This window comes from Meles meles, chromosome 2 (assembly GCF_922984935.1).
Source record: "Meles meles chromosome 2, mMelMel3.1 paternal haplotype, whole genome shotgun sequence".
Lineage (NCBI taxonomy): Eukaryota > Metazoa > Chordata > Mammalia > Carnivora > Mustelidae > Meles > Meles meles.
This window is the reverse complement of record NC_060067.1, coordinates 182,427,304-182,448,165: the sequence shown is the minus strand read 5'-3', so window position 1 is coordinate 182,448,165 and position 20,862 is coordinate 182,427,304. Positions and strand designations below refer to the sequence as shown.

The following is a 20,862-nucleotide window of genomic DNA, read 5'->3' as shown; positions in this document are numbered from 1 at the left end:
ATCTTAGCCATACATCTGAGAGGTAGGTAAATAATCACTGTGGTGTCCATCTTAAGTCAACACAGACTCAAAATCTATCCATAACGATGGCACAGAGAAAATGCCATTCTATAACGATTAATAAAGAACTGTGTCCAGAATCGTCTTTATTCCCTGAAAATTTAACAGAATGGCTAGAGAGAGAAATACGTTCAAAACTTGGTGTTCAAACCAGAATTAGTCAAAGGGATGATTTACTAATTTAAATTTAAACCAAACACTTTTGTTTCTGAAGCAGTTCCCCTGTGGCCAAAAGAGTAAAAATATGCACTGGTACCTATTACAACACTTGGGTTTTGGATCCAGATATTACAAAATGCCTACACAGTAAATATTAAGATAAAGTTGATTTTTAAAATATATTGATACTAAAAATAGAGGGCTGAGTGTTTAAGATCTGCTTTGTAGAGAGCCGTTTGCCAAGAGCAGTTTCTGCTAACACAGGCACAAAGACATTCTCACTTCCGGGCTCCCAATCCCGTACATCAAGGGCAATACATCTGAGAAGTGGCAGTTGCCCCTGGATATTAAAAGAATATGTGTCCTGACGTCTTGGGTCTGCCTCCTTCCCAAAGCTGTCTGTTCAATAGTTTTCTCCAGGTCTGGCATGTCCGGTTAACTATTCCTCTCCCACACACAATTTGAGATTTTAGAGCCAATTCACTCACCACAGGAAACAGTAGCAAAGAAGCAAGTGAGATAAGTTGCTTGCGTGGGTGAAATCATCCTAAAAGAGAAAGCAACACATGCATGACCCTGCTGGGGACAGGTCACATTTAACATGAACCTTCATTTAAGGTAATAGAGATCTTCGTATAAATGTCCGCATTGCAAGTCTAAGCACATAATTACCAACACAAGGAGCAAGCGCGTTCTGTATATGTTATGCCAGGTACTTGGCACAAGATACAAACTGAGATCTCTAGACTACTACTGCGTTCATAGCTCACTTGTCGCCGATATTGATAATTATGGAAAGAGAATTGGTAGAAGGAAATTAAACAGTTGTGAAACCTCTTGATTTGAGCAAAAAGAAAATGATTGTAAATAATGGCCAGCATATCGGTCCAGAATCCTTAAGAAAATCTCTCAAAATACTAAAGCTCATTGAAAAATTTTAAAGCAGTCGATATCCTCTTTGATGTTAAAATATCTTACACTAAAAGATTTCATAAGAATGTCAGTTTCTCCTATATTCTTAAACACACCAGAAATTAGAATATATACTGATAGCTTCTTCTCAAAGTAGAATTATGCTTAATTAAAAAAAAAAACCTATTTGGAAGCAATCAAAATAAAAGAAATTCTCTACCTGAGAGCACAATTCTTCTATGGCTCTGGAGGTGAGGGTGTCTCTCGCCACTTAAAAATGGACGGTCCTCAAGCTTTCCTAACGGGGCACTGCAGGCCGTTATTTGCTTGGCTCTGATATTGACTTTGATTTTCTGCCAACAGTTTCAACTTTTTGTCCTGTCAACATATTCTGTGAACGTCCCATTCCTGTGTTCAGCTATTTAATATATTAACTATTTCATGTTAGGGCCCCGCAATGCATGCCTGGATTTCTATTTTTATTTTTTTATTCCTTTTTAAATTGATTTTATTTATTTATTTGAGAGAGAGAGAAAGAGTGAGAGAGCAGAGGGGAGAAGGTAAGAAGGAGAAGCATATTCCCCATGGAGCTGGGAGCCCAATGTGGGACTCTATCTGGGGATTCCGGGATCATGACCTGAGCCAAAGGGAGTTGCTTAACTAACTGAGCCACTCAGGCACCCTAGATTTCTATTTTTTTAAATGTTCATAACTTTTCCCATTATTTGGAATCATGCAGCTTAAATCTTATTGAACTTTTCCCATTGCAATTACCTGGATGACAACTGAATAAGGTATGGATATGAGTAGCTCTTCTGGCAGGATCTTTTGATGAATGATATCTGTGCTTTTTCATACCCTCATCAAAGAAGCATGTAACACCAAAGTTTTGAGTATGGAAGGGAATTGGAGGATGATTAGGTCCTTCTCATACCCAGTTTAGGAAATAATATATAGCAGGAGTTGACAAACCACAGTTCACAGACCAAAACTGGCCTGGTGACTGTTTTTATAAAGTTTTATTAGAACACAGCCACTTCCATTCATTCATATAATTGTCTATACTTCCTTTCATTCTACAACTACAGAGTTAAGTAGTTGTGACAATATGGCTTACAAAGCAGAAAAAGTTTATTATCTGGTCCTTTTCAGATGAAGTAAGCAGAAACCTGCTGTATATGGCACTCCTAATAGAATTCAGACTTCTCTGTCAGGATGCCTCATCTGGGGGGAAAAAAAAAAAAAAGCCTATTTTCCTAGAAAGCCTGATGTGGGGCTTGATCCCAGGACTCTGGGATCATGACCTGAGCCAAAGGCAGAGGCTTTAACCTACTGAGCCACACAGGTGCCCCTCTATTTTATTTTTAATAAAAAGTCTCATTATATACTGAAATGCACCTTCTTGCAACTACTTTAATATTTTAAAATTTACTTATCTATTTATTTAGCCTGTGTGTGGAGCCAAGTGAGTGGAGGGGTAGAGGGAGAAGGAGAGAGAATCTTTAAGCAGGCTCCATGCTCAGCACAGAGCCCAATGCAGGGCTCAGTCTCACGACCCTAAGATCATGACCTGAGCCAAAATCAAGAGTCAGACGCTGAATCAACTGAGCCACCCAGGTACCCTCTTCTTGCAACTTCTATCCTTCAGTCCTAGATTTACTCACTAGATCCATACAAAATAATTTATTCTCTTTTTTTAAATATTTTATTTATTTTTATTGGACAGAGAGAGCCCACAAGTAGGCAGAGAGGCAGGCGGGGGCGTGGGGAGCAGGCTCCCCGCTGAGCAGAGATTCCCGATCCGGGGCTCGATCCCAGGACCCTGAGATCATGACCTGGGCCGAAGGCAGAGGCTTAGCCAACCCACTGAGCCACCCAGATGCCCCAATTTATTCTCTTTTTTGTGTGTGCTTCTTAAACTATTTGAAGACCACAATCACTCGCCCACTAAATCTCCTTTGTTTCCTAACCCTCAAAGTTATAGTACATCATTCTGACTAGTAAATCATGTCTGTAGGAAGTTGATTCTTATATAAATATTTTATGCATACTACTGCAATGCAGAAACGTGTTTATTAAAAATGTAGCATAATGTTTCCGGTAAAATATTTTCTGGCTGTAATGAAGTAGCATATTTCAAATATGCCCACTGTGCCACCTTGTAGATTCAGGGTATCAACTAGTACATCAGCAATCAGCAAAAAACCCCTCTGCTTTGTGCAATATAAAAGAATTTTTTTAAAGATTTTATTTATTTATTTGACAGACAGATCACAAGTAGGCAGAGAGGCAGGCAGAGAGAGGGGAGGGGTAGAAGCAGGCTCCCTGCTGAGCAGAGAGCCCAATGCAGGGCTCAATCCCAGGACCCTGGGATCATGACCTGAGCTGAAGGCAGAGGCTTAACCCACTGAGCTACCCAAATGCCCTAATATAAAAGAATTTAAGCTTGGGATCTCATCTGTTACAAGCCTCAACAACAACAACAAAAAGAGATGAGAGGAACAGAGCTACCTTGCCTCCAAAGCACAGCAGAAACCCTAGAGGTTGTATCCCTAAAAGGTGAGATTACAGATTTTAACCTTTTTATATCGTTCTGTGTCCCATTTGAACATTTCTTACAGCAAAACATGTTATGTTTTAGTAATACAATAAAACTAAAAATTTCTATTTTAGAAGAATGAAATCAGAAATAAGTTGAAAAGAGGCAATGGTAGGCAGAATTGTAAAATGTTCACCGAGATTTCCCAGTCTAATCCCAGGGACTGAATGTAGGATGAGATGCCCTGTCTGTCCATGATTGTGCTGGGTTACATGACAGAAGCAATTCTGCAGGTGAAATTATGATTGCTAAAGAGTTGATTTTGAGCTAATTAAAATGGAGATGATGTGGGGGCTTAATCCCATCCTGGAGCGGGGTGGACGGTGCTCTTTGAAATCACAGTTTTCTTTTGCTGCTAGCCTAAGGAGAAGGCAGAATCCAGGCATGAGAGGGAGGTAGTGTGGCAAAGCCCCCACAGTCACTTCTAATGTTTCCAACAAACTGAATGAGCTTGGATGAGGATTCTTCCCATGACACCCACACCTTGATTGGGGCTTGTGAGATGTCAAAAAGGGAGGGAACTCAGCTAAGCCCACCTACTGATGCACAAAATGCAAAAAGGTAAATTAGGGTTGTTTTAAACTGCTAGGATGGCAGTCAGTTATTACCGCAAAAGAACACTAATGCAGAAGAGTTAATATCAAAAGTGACAGTGGCCTGGAGAGAGGGGGGTTTGGAGCTGGACACTTCTGGGGGGAGGGAATGGAGGAGTCCCTAGGGAGGACAGGGCCCTTGGGTGGGAAGGTGGGCTGGCTACAGGGTGGTGATCTGCCATGGGAGCTTTCAGAGAACCTCTGGAGTGTTCTGTTTTGTTTTGTTTTTAAGAAAAAGCCCTGAGTCTATTGAAGCTGCTGTGTGGCCAGGAGATGGGGTGATCAGGAAGGAGATCAATGAACAAAACTACACTCTGCTGCTCATTAAGAAAAGAATCTCAGGTCACTGAGGAAGGTCTTTGGTGGTGCACCTTTGACTCTTGAAAGATTTCTGCTCTCCACATTTCTACGGCATTAAATGTCCCTGCAAAGGGTCACACCTAGGATCTGCTCTTCCCAGTGCACCTCAGTGAGAAGTAAGGTAATATATATATATTATATATATATATAATATATAATATATATGCCTATGAGATATATATACATCACTGCTACTATAAATATACACATAAATAAAATACATATTAACAGGATAAATTACAAAATAAATATCTTAGAACAGGTGTGGTAGGGCAACAGCTGGGAGAGGAGGGTAGAATAGACTGCTATTTGTAAAGGACCAAAAAGAGGAAAGAGGGCAGTAGGAAACACAAGATGTCATCATCAAGCATCTCATTTAAAAAGGCATCTTCCATCCCTCAAGTCTCTACTATACTTTATTTTTCTTCATAGCACCTACAACTATCTGATGTCGTGTGCCCTTTGCTCATTTTTATATTGTTTTTCTGTGGCATGCTAGCCAGCCCTCACACCTTGCTGATAGGCTTGGATCTCTGTTCCCAGAGCCCTGAGTAGTACTTGGCAGACATTTATTAAAGGAAAGAGTGAAACGATGAATAAATATGTAAATAAATAAGAAATTAAATGTTCTTAAAAGAAGGAAGGAAGAGAGAGGAAAGAAGAAAGGAAGAAAGAGAGGGAGTGAGGAAGAAGGAAGGGAATAAAGGAAAAAAGGAAAGAAGGGAGGAAGAGAGAGATAAGAAAGAAAAAAGAAAGAAAGAAAAGGAGAGAAAAGGGGAGGGGAGAGAAGAGAAGAAAAGAAAAGAAAGAGAGGGAGGGAGGAGGGAAGGGAGAAGAGAGAAAGAAAAGAAAGGAAGGAGGGAGGGATGGGAGAAGGGAAAAAGGAAGGAAAGAAGGAAAAGGAAGAGAGGTAGAGATTGAGGACAGGATGGCCTTTACCCACAGCTGTGGACCATCTAAGTCAAGGATGAAAGTCACTGTCACTCCGGTAAATGAGCATGAGCTTCCAGTTGTAGATAACCCTGACAGTGATTACTAGACAAATAGCCAGACTGGCCTTAATCCCATGAATACCCTCTGTGGGGAGCAGATGTCCTCTTGAGGTTCCATCCAATTGCTCAGTCGGAAACACTGCAGTCCTTGGCTTTCATAAACAACATTGTTTCCAGTGATAAGGAATCAGTATTGGGTACAACATCAAGCATTACTGATGGAAAACAATTAATGAAGAAGGCACAGGAGGTCAAAAGCCTGAAGGACAATCACATGCCTATGAAGCTGTGGCCTATGGAAAACATTAATTGTGCTTGAGTGGATTAAAAATCTTAATTTACTCTATTTCCAGAAGCATACATCAAACTGGCAACCTACTTGAGCAAGAAAGGAGGCCAAGAGTACAATACGGTGAAAGAGAGGAAGGCCTCCATCCCGGGAGTGCCCAGGAAGCATGCTTGTGCCCACACACCCTTTACCATGCAGCTAAAACTCACACTTTTAAACTGTGTATAGCATTCATAAATAAGTTTAAAACGTTCTAAAAATAAGAAAATCATGCCTAAATACAGTAACAATTTTTACTTTGAGGAAAAGCCTATCATAAGTTTTTATATAGAAATAGGAGTTTGAGTACAGCCTTTATTTACAGGAGACATATGTTGGCTAATACCAGGAAAGGCAGGAAAGAATTCATGTAAACTGCAACCAAAAGAAAATGCTGGGGAGGAGGAGGCAGGAAGTAATGGGATGGGAAAAGAAGGCGCCACAAGGTAATTCATGGGATCCAGAGAGCAGGAGAAACAGCTACAGTCTGGGAGTAAACTTAGAAATTGAATTCAGTGTAAAAGGCCCAAAGAAATACTCCCATTTTGTGAATTTCTGCAAAAGAAGCAGAGGAGAGAATACACAGTCCATTCATAGTAATTACAGATGAGAGATTTGTCCCTGGAATTGTCCCTGGTATTTGGAATACAGCTAGCCAGAAGGAAAACTGAGGTGAATCTGGCTTAATTAAAGCAAGAAAAAACGATGAGCTAGTCTGGGGAATACATCAGAATGTAGCTGAGAAACTCAACTCTTCTGTTGGGCTAATACCTGCTGTACTCTAAAATAAAGTATTGGACTTTTAATTCTGCTACTATGTAGCAGATGGAAAACCTGCATTTCCTGAAATGATATTGCATTTATCATTTCACATACATACCAACATCAAATCATGGCTGTTATATACCTGAAACTAATATAATGTCAGTTAAATTTTAATTTTAAAAAATTCGATAGCATCTAAATGATTAGCAGACATATGTTATTGACTGATGTTATCCAGCCTAGAGAAGTATTGAACAGCAGAAAGAGGATGAAGATCTAAGATCATGTCTGAAGAATGGAGCAAATTTCTTCATCCCACAGCTGAGCTAACAAATACTAAGTTGCCTCTGGTTAGAAATGAAAGACCATCAACCTAAGCAAAATGACAATAGCCTGGCTGTTGGGCTGCCGGGTAGAGTGAACAACCCAACAGTGCACAGGGCAGGCAAGCACGACATGGGTAGAAATAACGTGAGAATTCATTTCAAATATTCTGAAAACTCAGGGAAATCTCGTGACCTATGTCCAAATCTCATGAGATCTCGGTCCAAATCTCGTGAGATTTCAATCAAATCCCATGAGATCCCAGTCCAGATCTCAAAAGATCTTGGTGCAAGTCTTACAAGATCTCAGACCAAACCTCAGAACTCGAGCACTTCCCATCAGATTTCTACACAAATATCGTGAGAAATCTTTCCAAATATCATGAGATTTCAGTCAAATCTCATGAGATCTCTGTCCAAATCTCCATGAGATCTCTGCCCAAGTCTCATGAGAATTCAGTTACTTATGAGTTTCTTCCCAAATATCATGAGAACTCATTCCAAATATCATGAGATGTCAGGGAAATCTCACGAGATCTTATTCAGATCTCATGAAATCTTAGTTCAAATTTCATGAGATCTCAGTCCAAATCTCATGATCTCTGTCCAAATATCATGAGAGCTTAGTTGAAATCTCATGAGAACTCAGATCCCTAGAGATCTCAATCCAAATCTCATGATATCTCAGTCCAAATCTCATGAGAACCCAGGCATTTGTCACAAGATTTCTACCCAAATCTCATGAGAACTCATTCCACATATAATGAGATGTTGGGGGAATCTCATGAGGTCTTAGTCCAAATTCCATGATATCTCAACCCAAATCTCATGGGATCACAGTCCAAGTTTTCTGAGAACTTGGGCATTTCTCACAAGATTGCTACCCACATCTTTTGAGAACTCATTTCAAGTACTGTGAGAACTCAAGGAAATCACATGACCTCAGTCCAAATCTCATGAAATCTCTGTCCAAATCTCATTATAACTCAAGTTGGAGTGCTGACTACCGCCACTGGAGGGAGTGGTTAGCTGCAGTGGGAGATGCTGGAAGAAGTGGCATTGCCAGTTCCCACCACTGGAGGCCATGGTGAGCTGCACAGTGAGAGGTGCTAGAAGACGGGACACTACAGATTGCTGCCACTGGAGGCAGGGGTGTGCTCCAGTGCGAGAGGCTGGAAGAAGTTGCAATGCACTTTCACACCACTACACCTGTTGGAGAGCTGCAGTGTGAGGCCCTGGAAGGCATAGCAGTGCAGGTTCCCACCACTGGAGATTGTGGTCAGCTGGAGTGTGAGTGATGCCTGAAGGCCTTGCAGTGCTGCTTATGGTCACTAGAGGTAGTGCTGAGATGCAGTGAGAGACCATGGACGGTGTGACTGTGCAGCTTGTCGCCACTGGAGGCAGTGAGCTTCCATGAGAGCCTCCATGAGAGATGCTGGAAAAGAGTGGCAGTGAAGTATCCCACCACTGGAGGCAGTGTTGAGCTGCAGTTTAAGACGCTGCAAGGAGTAGCAGTGCAGTTTCCTATCACTGGAGGCAGTGGTGAGCTGCAGGGTGAGATGCTGGAAGGGAAGTCAGTGGTCATTGCTACTTATCACCACTAGAGGCAGTGTTGACACACAGTGGGAGACCATGGATAGCGTGGCTTTGCAGCTTGTCACCACTGGAGACCGTGATGAACTACACTAACTACAATACAAGATGCTGAAAGGAGTGTGAGTGAAGTATCCTGACACTGAAAGCAGTGGTGAACTCAGTGGGAGATGCTGGAAGGCATGGCAGTGTCAGCTCCCGCCACTGGAGCTGGGGTCACCTGCAGTGTGAGGGATGCCTGAAGGCACTGCAATGCTGCTTACTGCCACTAGAGGTAGTGTTGAGATGCAGTGTGAGGCCATGTATGGCGTAGCTGTGCAGGTTGCCACTACCAGAGGCAGTGGGGAGCCTGTCCCACTCCCTCAACTCAGCATCACAGGGAGCTCACATGAGCACCAGCAGATGGGGCCTGTCATGCCCTTAGGCCCTAACCCTCACTTGAGATTTCTGGCTTTGGTGCCTCAAGGTCTGGCACCCAAGTCCTCCAGATTGGGGACACCTGAGCCATACCAAAGGAATCCACCTACCACCCAGAAGGAAAACCGAGCCATCTGGAACTCTGCAAAGGATTCAGAGCTGGATAAATCTGCATACCCACCTGAGGCCACTCCCACTTTAAGAGGCCTCCTGGACACAAACCTGGAGACTGACACTCAGGCTGACCCATGCCCTCAACTCAGCCCCATGGGGAGCTCACATCAGTGGAGGCAGATTGGACCTGCCATGCCCCTAGTTCCTAATCTGAACCCTACTTTGCATTTTCTGGTTTCTGTCCCCAAAGGTTGGTACCCAAGGCCTCCAGATTGGGACACCTGAGCCATACCGCAGGACTCTGCCTTCCACCCAGAAGGAAACGGTGCTTTTTGGAACTCCATAATGGTTTCAGAGCAGGAGAAATCTGCATGCCCACCTGAGGCCACCCCCACTTTAGACGGCCCCCTAGACAAAAACCCAGAGCCTGACACTCAGCCTGACACATGTCCTCAACTCAGCATCCCCTACCCCTGGGGGATTTTGCCTCAGTTCCTGCAGATTGGGCCTTCCATGCCCCTATGCTTTAACCCTTACCCTAGTTTGGGTTTTCGGGCTTCTGTTCCCAGAGGCCTGGCAACCAAGCCAGAGTGGGGACACCTGAGTCATACCAGAAGATTCAGCCTGCCACCCAGGAAGAAACTGTGCCATTTGGAACTCCAGAAAGGATTCAGCACAGGAGAATTCTGATTGAAATAATCAGCAATTCCCTGTTTATGTATATGTTTGTTACCATACTGAACACAAACCCGGAGTCTATTACTCTCCCTATCTGTAGCCCTCAAATAAGTCCTCTATGACATTCTCCTCACATCAGCAGATCACTCTTTCTATGCTCCTGAGCCTTAACCCTAACCCTTACTCAAGACACAGATGAAAACCTGAACAAGCATTTCCTGAAGACCATATATAAGTGACTAACAGACACAGGAAGGAGTGCTCAACATCACCAGCCATCAGGCAAATACAAATCAAAACCATGAGGTACCACTTGACACCAGTTAGAATAGCTCAAACTAACAAGTCATGGAATAACAAATGTGGTTGAGGATGGATAGAAAGGGGAACCCTCTTCCACTGCTAGTGAGAATGCAAGCTCATACAGTCTGTAAAATGGTATTGGGTTTCTTTAAGAAGGTACAAATAGAGCTATCCTACAACCTAGCAACTGCACTACTGGGTATTTACCCCAAAGATACAGATTGAGTGAAAAGTAGTGGCACCTGTGCCCCAATGTTCATTGCAGAAATATCCACGATAACCAAACTATGGAAAGAGCCCAGATGTGCATGGACAGATGAATGCATAAATACAATGGAATATTACTCAGCCATCAGAAAGGATGTATACTTACCATCACATCAACCTGAATGGAACTGGAGGGTATTATGCTGAGCAAAATGAGTCTATCGGAAAGAAAATTGCCCTAGTGTTTCACTCACACATGAAACAGAAAAAACAGCACAGAACATCACAGGGGAAAGGAGGGAAAACAGAATGGGAAGTCATCAGAGGAGGAGAAAAACCACGAAAGACTCTTAAATCTTTTTTTTTTTAAAGATTTTATTTATTTATTTGACAGACAGAGATCACAAGCAGGCAGAGAGGAAGGCAGGCAGAGAGAGGAGGAAGCAGGCTCCCCATGGAGCGGAGAGCCCAATGCGGAACTCGATCCCAGGACTCTGGGATCATGACCTGAGCCGAAGGCAGAGGCTTTAACCCACTGAGCCACCCAGGCACCCCAAGACTCTTAACTACAGAAACAAACTGAGGGTTGTGGGAAGGGAGGTGGATGGGGGATGGGGTAACTGCATGATGGGCATTAAGGAGGGCACATGATGCAATGAACTCTGGGTGTTATACACACCCTGATCTATTATTGAACACTATAACTGAAACTAATGATGTACTCTAAGTTGGCTCATTGAATTTAAATTTAAAAAAACAATTCAGTCACTCCTAAAAATTTGTATGGAACCACCAAAGATACTGAACAGCCAATACAATCGCTCAGCCATAAACCCACAATTATGTGACCAATTAATCTTCCACAAAGCAGGCAAGAATATCAAGACAGAAAAGCACAGTCTCTACAAAAAAATAGTGTTGGGAAAACTGGACAGCTACACACAGAAGAATGAAATTAGACTGCTTTCTTATACCATACAAACTAAAAAAACTCAAAACAGTTTCTTTTTTTCTTAAGATTTTATTTATTTATTTGACAGAGAGAGAGAGACAGTGAGAGAGGGAATACAAGCAAGGGAAGAGGGAGGGGGAGAAGCAGGCTTCCCACCAAGCAGGGAGCCCAATGTGGGGCTGGATCCCAGAACGCTGGGATCATGCCTTGAGCTGAAGGCAGAAACCCAATGACTGAGCCACCCAAGTGCCCCTGAAAACAGTTTCAAGACCTCAGTGGAAGACCCGAAACCATAAAAGTCCTATAAGAGGGCACAGACAGTAACTTCTCTGACATGGACCATACCAACCCTTTTTCTAGACATGTTCCCTGAGGCAAAGGGAACAAAAGCAAAAATAAACTACCAGGACTACATCAAAATCAAGTTTCCACACAGCAAAACAATGAAAAATAATCATCATAAGACAACCTACTGAAAGGGAGATGATATTTGCAAATATCCTACAGAATAAAGGGATAGTGTCCAAAATATATAGAACGGATAAAACTCAACACCTGAAAAACAGAATCCAGTGGAAAAAAAATAGGCAGAAGTTATGAACAGACATTTCTCCAAAGAAGAAATACAGATGGCCAAATGTTCACGAAAAGATGTTCACCATCACCCATCGTCAGGAAAATACAAATCCAAAGTACAATGCGATATTACCTCATACCTATCAGAATGGCTCACATCAACAGCACAAGAAACAACAGGTGTTTGGAGGATATGGATAAAGGGAAACCCTCGTGCACTCTTGGTGGGAATGCAACCCGTTGCAGCCACTGTGGAAAACATTATGGATGTTCCTCAAAAAATTCAATTGAGAACTACCCTGTGATCCAGCAGTCACACGACCGGTGTTTACCCAAAGAATAGGAGAACAATAACTAAAAAAGATATATGTAAAAAAAAAAAAAAAAAGATATATGTAGCCCTGTTTCTTGAAACATTATTTACAATATAACAATAGGGAAGAAATCCAAGTGTCATTTATAAATTTATATATTTATATTTATAATTTATATATCTATTTATAAATGATAGATAGGTACACACACATTTGCACACAATGGAATGCTACTCAGCCATAAAAAGGAATGAAATTTTGCCATGTGCAGACTCATGGATGGAACTAGAGAGTGATCCTAAGTGAATCAGTCAGTCAGAGGAAGACAATACCATAGGATAATACACTTATGTGGAATTTAAGAAAGAAAAAAATAAAGGAGAAAAAAGAGACAAACCAAAATACAAAGTTTTTTTTCAAAAGATTTTATTTATTTATTTATTTGACAGAGGGCTAGAGAAAAAGCACAAGTAGACAGAATGGAAGGCAGAGGGAGAGGGAGCAGCAGGCTCCCTGCTGAGCAAGAAGCCCCATGTGGGGTTTGATCACAGGACCTTGGAATTATGACCTGAGCCAAAGGCAGACGCTTCACTGACTGAGCCACACAGGTACCCCACAGACTCTTAACAATAGAGAACAAATTGATGGTTACCAAAGGAGAGAAGGATGAAGGGATGAGTGAACTAGGTGAAGGGGATTAAGAGTATGATTTTCATGATGAGCAGAGTATTTTATCAAGTTACTGAATCACTCTATTGTACATCTGAAACTAATATACCACTGTATGTTAAATCAATTAACACAAATTAAATTAAATTTGGAATTAAAACATAAAAAATATTTTTCTTTCAGTAACCTATTCGAAAAAGCTTTTGCTGTGCCATGTTCATAAGCCCTACTTGGGAGTATTTCCTCAATAGCATTTATTCACTCTAGGCCTCAAATTCAAATTTCACTGAGTTCTTATACTTAAACTGTTAATCCTAGCCCACAGGAGCCATGGTCTCTTTCAGCACCTAGGCATTCAACAGTGTAAATAGAGAGAGATGCCACATCACAGTCCAGAAAGCTATTATTTCTGTTTTAATGTGAGATAGTCACAGAGTGTGGAACAGGTTTCAGAGCAGGTTTGTTTTCTATCCTGGATCTCTAATTCAATGGTTCTTCCCTGGCTCCATTTGGCCAATAACCTCCCTGTGAATGGGCTTCCTTCCAAGCTCATCCATGGAAGATGCAAAGGTGGGTGGGCTTGGTGCAGGACAGGAAGAGGTTAAAGTACAGACAAGGGTATGATCCCTCCCCTGATCCAGTAACTGCCATGGGAGCAGGTATGGGAGGTATAGGGAACAGGGGACCACCAAAGTCACCAAATGAAGGGAGGAGGCACAGGTCACAGAATCTTGAGATGCAGGGCTTGGAACTCTGAGCTACCTCTGGGGTGGGGGATGGGAGAGGAATGAGAAAGACAAACTTTCTGCCCTGGCCCATGCTAGCTGCTTACTGCTCCTGGCACACATCTGTCTACATAGCTGACACAGAGCCTGGGCTCAGGATGGGCTGGCTCCGGTCCCTCAACCCTCAGCGGGACAGCTGGCCCCAGGGCTCAGGGACATGCTGAGGAAGGTGAGAGGGAAAGGTGTTGCCTCTCCCAGGTCATCTCCTCTTTGAGCAGACAGCCCTGCAGGACTGCTGAAAACCCACGAACATGCCATGGATGAATGAACACATGGAAAAATAGAAAAAAATATTGGCTTTTAAGGTCAGAGCTGTCAGCTCAGGAAGTGGGGACAGTTTCCCTGAGGAGGACTGAGGGGAGGGCAGGCCAGGCTGAAAAGGAAGACATGCTCTCCTGATTGGGGACCTGCAGCCCCCTTTCAGGGCAGGGCATCATCCTCACCTCACAGGGGATCCATGGAAGTGTTCTACCAGGGGACTGACAGAGCGGCCTCTCAAGAAGGCTATCCTGACATTGGGTTTCACAGGGCCCAGGGAGGAGGGCCAGATGGATGGAGGGCAATACCCTGGGGAGCCATGGGGAAAAGCAGAGGCTCATGACCATGAAGATGATAAAAAGTAGGAGGCTGCAGCATGGGGGCCAGCTGGAAAGTACCATGGGTACCATGCTCACACCTACAGTGACTGGGTGCCTATTGAGCCAGGCATGGCTGACCTTGGTAGTCCTGACCACAACCCTAGGTAGTGTGAACCACCACTGCCCTCCTTTCCCCATGCTGCTGCTAAGAATCATAGTCACAGACCCTGGCCAGTTTGTATGGAAATAAAGGAGTCATTCCCCCTGCACACTGCCCCTCTGGTGGCAATCTAGTGAAACCCTTGTGCCTGACCAGAGACTGCTGTCTACCTGTTTCTATACAACTCAAAAGACAGGAGGGTGTCCCTGAATTCCACAGGGTATGATGAGACAGATCTACAGGCCCTGCTACCCCACCACCAACAACAACAATCAATGGGTCACTCGGGACCTCAACTATTGTCATGAAGCACACCATGCCCCATTTCTTTCACTTCCAACAGAAACTTGGGTTCTGATCCCCCAATTTACCATACATCCTGGTTGCTGACCTGGGACCATGCCATGAACCCATATCACAACTTTCCATTAAAGAAGGCCACCCTGCACCTCCTACAAAATGTTTCTAAGGAAGTACAAGTCCATCAGGGCTCCAGTGTGAACAGTGGTACACAGCCTGCATGGTAGTAGTAATTCTAACAAGGGTTGACCCCCACCCTCTTCCCATTCCAGTCTCACAAAACGTTCCTCTGTCTCCATGGAATGCATGGTCTTTCCTCAGGAGGCGGGGGGTGGAGAACAGGAAACTAACCATTAAACCGAACACTCCCTTCACCCTCTGTTTCAAATCTTGCCCAACCACAATGGTATGAAAGTAGAAATCAGTCACAAGAAGAAAATGGAAGTCAGGATTATGTGGGGATTTAACCACATGCCACTAAACAAACAATGGTCAAAGAAGAAATTAAAAAAAAAATTAAGTACCTTGAGACTAATGAAAGAGAACCTATGAAAACTTAGGGGATGCAACAAAGTAGTTCTAAGGGGGAATTTTCATAGAAATTCAGTTCAGAAATTTCAATTCAGTTGAAAGCTCTCCAGTAACCAACTTAATTTTACATGGGAAAGAAGTGGGAAGGGGAAAAAAAAAAAAACAAGCAAAGCCCCATAACAGTAGAAATAAGGTAATAACAAAAAGGAATATAGAAATAAATCCAATGGAGGCAAAAAAGACAAGGGAGCAATGAAAATACAAGCTGCCTTTTTTGGAAAGATAAACAAAACTGACAAACTTTTAGCTAGACTCACCAAGAAAGAGAGAGGACTCAAATACAGGAAAGAAAGATAACTGAGGAGGAGAATAGAGAATACAAGCAGCAACCTCTTGGACCTTGGACACTGCAACTTCTTACAAGACATGTCTTTAAAGTCCAGGGAAACAAAGCAAAAATTAACTATTGGGACTTCAGCAGGATAAAAAGCTTCTGCACAGCAAAAGAAAAAATTAACAAGACTAAAAGGCAACCTACAGAATGGGAGAAGGTATTTGCAAATGGCATTAAAGATAAAGTTCTGGTATCCAAGATCTACAAAGAACTTCTCAAACTCAACATCCAAGAAACAAAGAATCCACTCAAGATATGGGCAGAAGACAGGAAGAGACACTTCTCCAAGGAAGACACACAAATGGACAACAGACCATGAAAAAATGCTCCACATCACTTGTCTCAAAGAATTCATAACTACAATGAGATACCACCTTCAGCAGTTAGAATGGCTAAAGTTGACAAGACAGGAAGCAACAAGTGTTGGCGAGGATGTGGAGTAAGGGGAACCCTCTAACACTGTTGGTGAGAATGCAAGCTGGTGTAGTCACTCTGGAAAACAGCATGGAGATGCCTCCAAAAGTTAAAAATATAGCTGTCCTATAACCAGCAATTGCACTAACGGTTGTTTACCCCCAAAGATACAGATGCAGTGAAAAGAACGGTATATGCTTCCAAGGTTCAAAGCAGCAATGTCCACAAGAGCCAAACTGTGGAAGGAGCTGACATGTCCTTCAAGAGAGGAATGGATAAAGATGTGGCACATACATGCTCTAGAATAGTACTCAACCATTAGAAGGGATGAATGCGTACCATTTGGATTGACATGGATGGAACTGGAGGAGGTTATGCTAAATGAAATAAGTCAAGCAGAGAACGACAATAATCATATGGTTTCACTCTTATGTGGAACACAAGGAATAGTGTGGAGGACCACAGGGAAGGGAGGGAAAACTGAATGGGATGAAATCAGAGAGGGAGACAAACCATGGGAGACTCTTAATCATAGGCAACAAACTGGAGGAGAGTGGAGGAGAGGCAGGTTGTGAGCGGGGTAACTGGGTGATGGGTATTAAGGAGGGGACATGTGGTGATGAGCCCTGGGTGTTATATGCAATGAATCATTGACCATTACATCAAAAGCTGTGCCTTAGCTAACTGAATTTAAATTTAAAAATGTGAAAATTTTTTTTAAAAAGAAAGAAAGATGAACTTCTACAATGAACACCACAAAGATACAAAGGATTATAAGAAATACTATGAGCAAGTAGAGGCCAACCTCTTGGACAACCTAGAAGAAATGCATAAGTTCCTAACAACAACCTAGAATGATCCGTGAAGGGAAACAAAAAATATGAACAGATTGATCACTAGGAAAAAGATTGATTCGATAATCAAATCCTCCCAACAAACAAATGCCCAACCCCAGTTAGTTTTACTGAAGGAGTTCAACCAGATAGTAGAAGGAGAATTAATACCAACCCTTCTCAAAAATTTTTTTTAAAAAGCAGAGAAGGGTGTATGTCCAAACTCGTTTTATAAAGGCAGCATTACGGGTGTCTGTGTGGCTCAGCCATTAAGCATCTGCCTTCGGCTTAGGTCATGATTCCAGGGTCCTGAGATGGAGCCCCACATCAGACTCCCTGCTCCATGGGAAGCCTACTTCTCCCTTTCCCTCTTCCATTGCTTGTGTTCCTCTCTCACTGTCTCTCTCTCTCTATCAAATAAATAAAGTCTTAAAAAAAAATAAAAATAAAGGCAGCATTACCCTGCTACCAAAACAAGACAAGGATGCTACAAGAAAAGGAAAGGCCAATATCCCTCATGAACAGAGATGCAAAAATCCTCCACAAATTACAAACAACATTAATTCAACAATATATCAGGAGAATCACACAACACGATTCAGTGGGATTTATTCCAGGGATGCAAGGATGATTCCACATCTGCATATCCACCAATGGGAGACACCACCTTAACAAAATAAAAGACAAAAATCCTCGGATTGGGGGCACCTTGGTGGCTCAGCAGGTTAAGCCTCTGCCTTCAGCTCAGGTCATGATCCCAAGCTCCTGGGATCAAAACCCACATCGGGCTCTCAGCTCAGCAAGGAGCCTGCTTCCTCCCCTCTCTCTGCCTGCCCCTCTGCCTGCTTTGTGATCTCTCTCTCTCTGTCAAATAAATAAATAAAATCTTTTTTGAAAATCCTAGGATTGTTACAATAGATGCAGAAAGAACACTTGACAAGATTCAATATGCATTTATGATAAAGATTCTAAACCATCTGGTACTGAGGAAACATATGTCACCAAACAAAGGCCCTATATGAAAAGCCCACAGCTGACATGATATTCAAGGGTGAAAAGCTGAAAACTTTTCCACTACCAGCAAGAACAAGATTAACATGCCTACTCTTATCACTTTCATTCATCATCATATTGAAAACACTAGTCAAACCATTTAGACAAAAAATAAAACAAAGAAAAGATATGAAACCTAAATAGGAAAATAAAATGGTCACTATTTGTAGATGACATGATACTATATGTAGAAATCCCTAAAGAGTCCACAAAACAAAACAAACACCTGTTAGAATAAACAAATTCAGTAAAGCTGCAGGACACAAAGTCAATATACAGAGACCTGTTGCATTTCTTTTTTTAAAAGAATGTATTTATTTGACACAGAGTGGGAGAGAGAGAACACAAGCAAGGAGAGCAGCAGAGGGTCAAGGAAAAGCAGACTCCCTGCTGAGCAGGAAGCTCAATGCCAGGCTCATTCCCAGAACTCCAGGATCATGACCTGACCTGAAGGCAGACACTTAATTGACTGATTCGCCTAAGTGCTCCAACTTGTATTTCTATATACTGATGACCAACTTTCACAAAGAGAAATTAAGAAATCAATGCCATTGAAAATTGCATCAAGAAAAAAAAATAGGAGTAAAAGTAACCATGAATAAGGAAGATCTGGTGTACTGAACACATGGCAGAAAAGGAAAGAAAAACATGTACGTGTTGGTAGGTGAATGTATGAGCCAAAGATTTGGAAGATAACACAAATAAACGGAGGCATACTCCATGCTCATTAACTGGAAGAGTTAATAATGTTAACATATCCAACATACCCAAAGCAATCTACAGATGTAATGAAATCCCTACCTGAATTCCAATGGCATTATTCAAAGAAATAGAAGACAGTCCTAAAATCTGAATGGAATCACAAAAGACCCCAGATACCCAAAACAATCTGGAGAAAGGAGAGAGAGAGAGTCCAAGATGGTGGAGGAGTAGGAGACCTTAATTTCATCTGGTCCAAGAAATTTAGCTAGCTAACTATCAAACCATTCTGGTCACCTGCAAAGTCAAGCAGAGATCCAAGAAAAGAATAGCTTGCAACTCTACAAATAGAAAAGTGACCACTTTCTGCAAGGTAGAAGGTACAGGAAAGTTAGTCTAAGCCCATAGGTGGGAAGATAAACTGTGGGGGGTGGGAGCCTCAGTCTACCACCAAGTGCTAAGGGCAGCAGAGCACAAAATCTGCTCTGGTGAGGGATATCACTCTGGCAGCTAAGCAGGGGGGTGGAACCCTCAATGGGACAGTGTGGTCTCGGGATCCTCGGGGTCCCAGGAAGACCAAGGGCACTTCAGGGCAACAGGGCTCCCAGGTATCAGAGCAGGGAAGCTGGCTACAAAGAGTGAGCCCAAGAGTGGATTCTAAGCTGGAGGTTGCCATAAACTGATCAACAGCAGTCTGACAACTGCTCTTTGAGAAGGGGCCGAAGAAGCACACAACTAGGGAGAGCCCCTTCCTCCCCCAGGAGGAGTGCTGCCTGAGCATGCTGCAGGAATCTGTGAGATTTCATGACTCCAAATGGGGTCATGTGCCAGAGATAGAAATGCTTGGTCATAGATCTGGTGAGCATGAAGCACAGACAGAGACCAGGAAGACACAAAGGATTGGGGGTACACTGAGGAGTGGGACCCTGAGCTCTCAGCTCTGGGGCCAAGATTAGGAATCCACCATGTTCGTTCTTATCCTAAAATATTGGGATCATTCCCTGAATATTTTCAGACCACAATACTTTGAAAATGGAACTCAATCACGAGAGGAAAGGTGGAAAGAACTCAAATACATGGAGGCTAGAGAGCATCCTACTAAAGAATGAATGGGTCAACCAGTCAATTCAAGATGAATTTTAAAAATTCATGGAAACACAAGAGAATGAAAACATGACTGTTTGATATCTTTGAGATGCAGCAAAGGCAGTCCTAAGAGGGAAGTATGTAGCACTACAAGCCTTTCTCAAGAACCAAGAAAGGTCTCAAATACACAACCTAACCCTACACCTAAAGGATCTGGAGAAAGAGCAGCATAGAAAGCCTAAATCTGGAAGGAGAAGAAAAATAATAAAGATGAGAGCAGAAATCAATGAAGTAGAAACCTAAAGAACAGTAGAACAGATCAACAAAACTAGGAGCTGGTTCTTTGAAAGAATTAGTAATATTGAGACGCCCCTGTCCAGACTTCTCCAAAAGAAAAGAGAAAGGACCCAGATCAATAAAATCATAAATCAATAAGGAGAGATCACACCTAATACCAAAGAAATACAAACAATTATAAGAACATTGGATGGCAACTCTATGTCAACAAATCAGGCAGTCTCAAAGAAATGGATGAATTCCCAGAAATAGAGAAACAAACAAAGCTGAACCTGGAAGAAAAGGAAACCTGAATAAAGCCATAATCAGCAAGGAAATGGAAGCAGACATCAAAAATCCCTCAGGATACAAGAGACCAATGTCTGATGGCTTCCCAGGGGAACTCTACCAAACACTTAAGGAAGATGTAATACCTCCTTTTCTGAAACTTTTCCAATAGAACTGGAAGGAAAACTTCCAAATCCTTTTGATGGGGCCAGCATTACCTTGCTCCCAAAACCAGACAAAGACCTCTCCCAAAAGGAGAATTATGGACCACTATCCCTGATGAATATGGATGCAAAAATTCTCATCAACATACTAGTCAATAAGATCCAACAGTCCATTAAAAGGATGATGCATCACCACCAAACCGAATTTATTCGTGGGCTGCAAGGGTTCCTCAACCACCACAAATCAATCAATGTGATACACTACCTTAATAGAAGAAAGAACAAGAAGCATGGGATCCTCTCAATAGATGCAGAAAAAGCATTTGACAAAGGAAAGCATCCTTTCTTGATCAAAACTCTTCACCGTGGAGGGGTACATACCTCCAC

The 20,862-nt window shown here is 42.4% G+C and overlaps 1 protein-coding gene across 2 annotated transcripts in view; it reads right to left on the bottom strand.

The window, feature by feature from the left end:
- KLKB1 (kallikrein B1) overlaps window positions 1-20,862 on the bottom strand; it is a 70,225-nt gene that overhangs the window by 22,216 nt on the left and 27,147 nt on the right. Inside the window, exons 1-2 of one of the 2 annotated variants that reach the window (XM_045986523.1) lie at window positions 1,352-1,429; window positions 708-766 (exon numbers count right to left, since the gene is read on the bottom strand). The exons of the other annotated variant lie outside the window; for it this stretch is intronic. Of the exons in view, the coding sequence (XP_045842479.1) occupies window positions 708-765 (58 nt within the window). The 5' untranslated portion in view covers window position 766; window positions 1,352-1,429. Of the gene's footprint in view, window positions 1-707; window positions 767-1,351; window positions 1,430-20,862 lie in introns of those variants that run through there. 2 annotated transcript variants of the gene reach the window in all.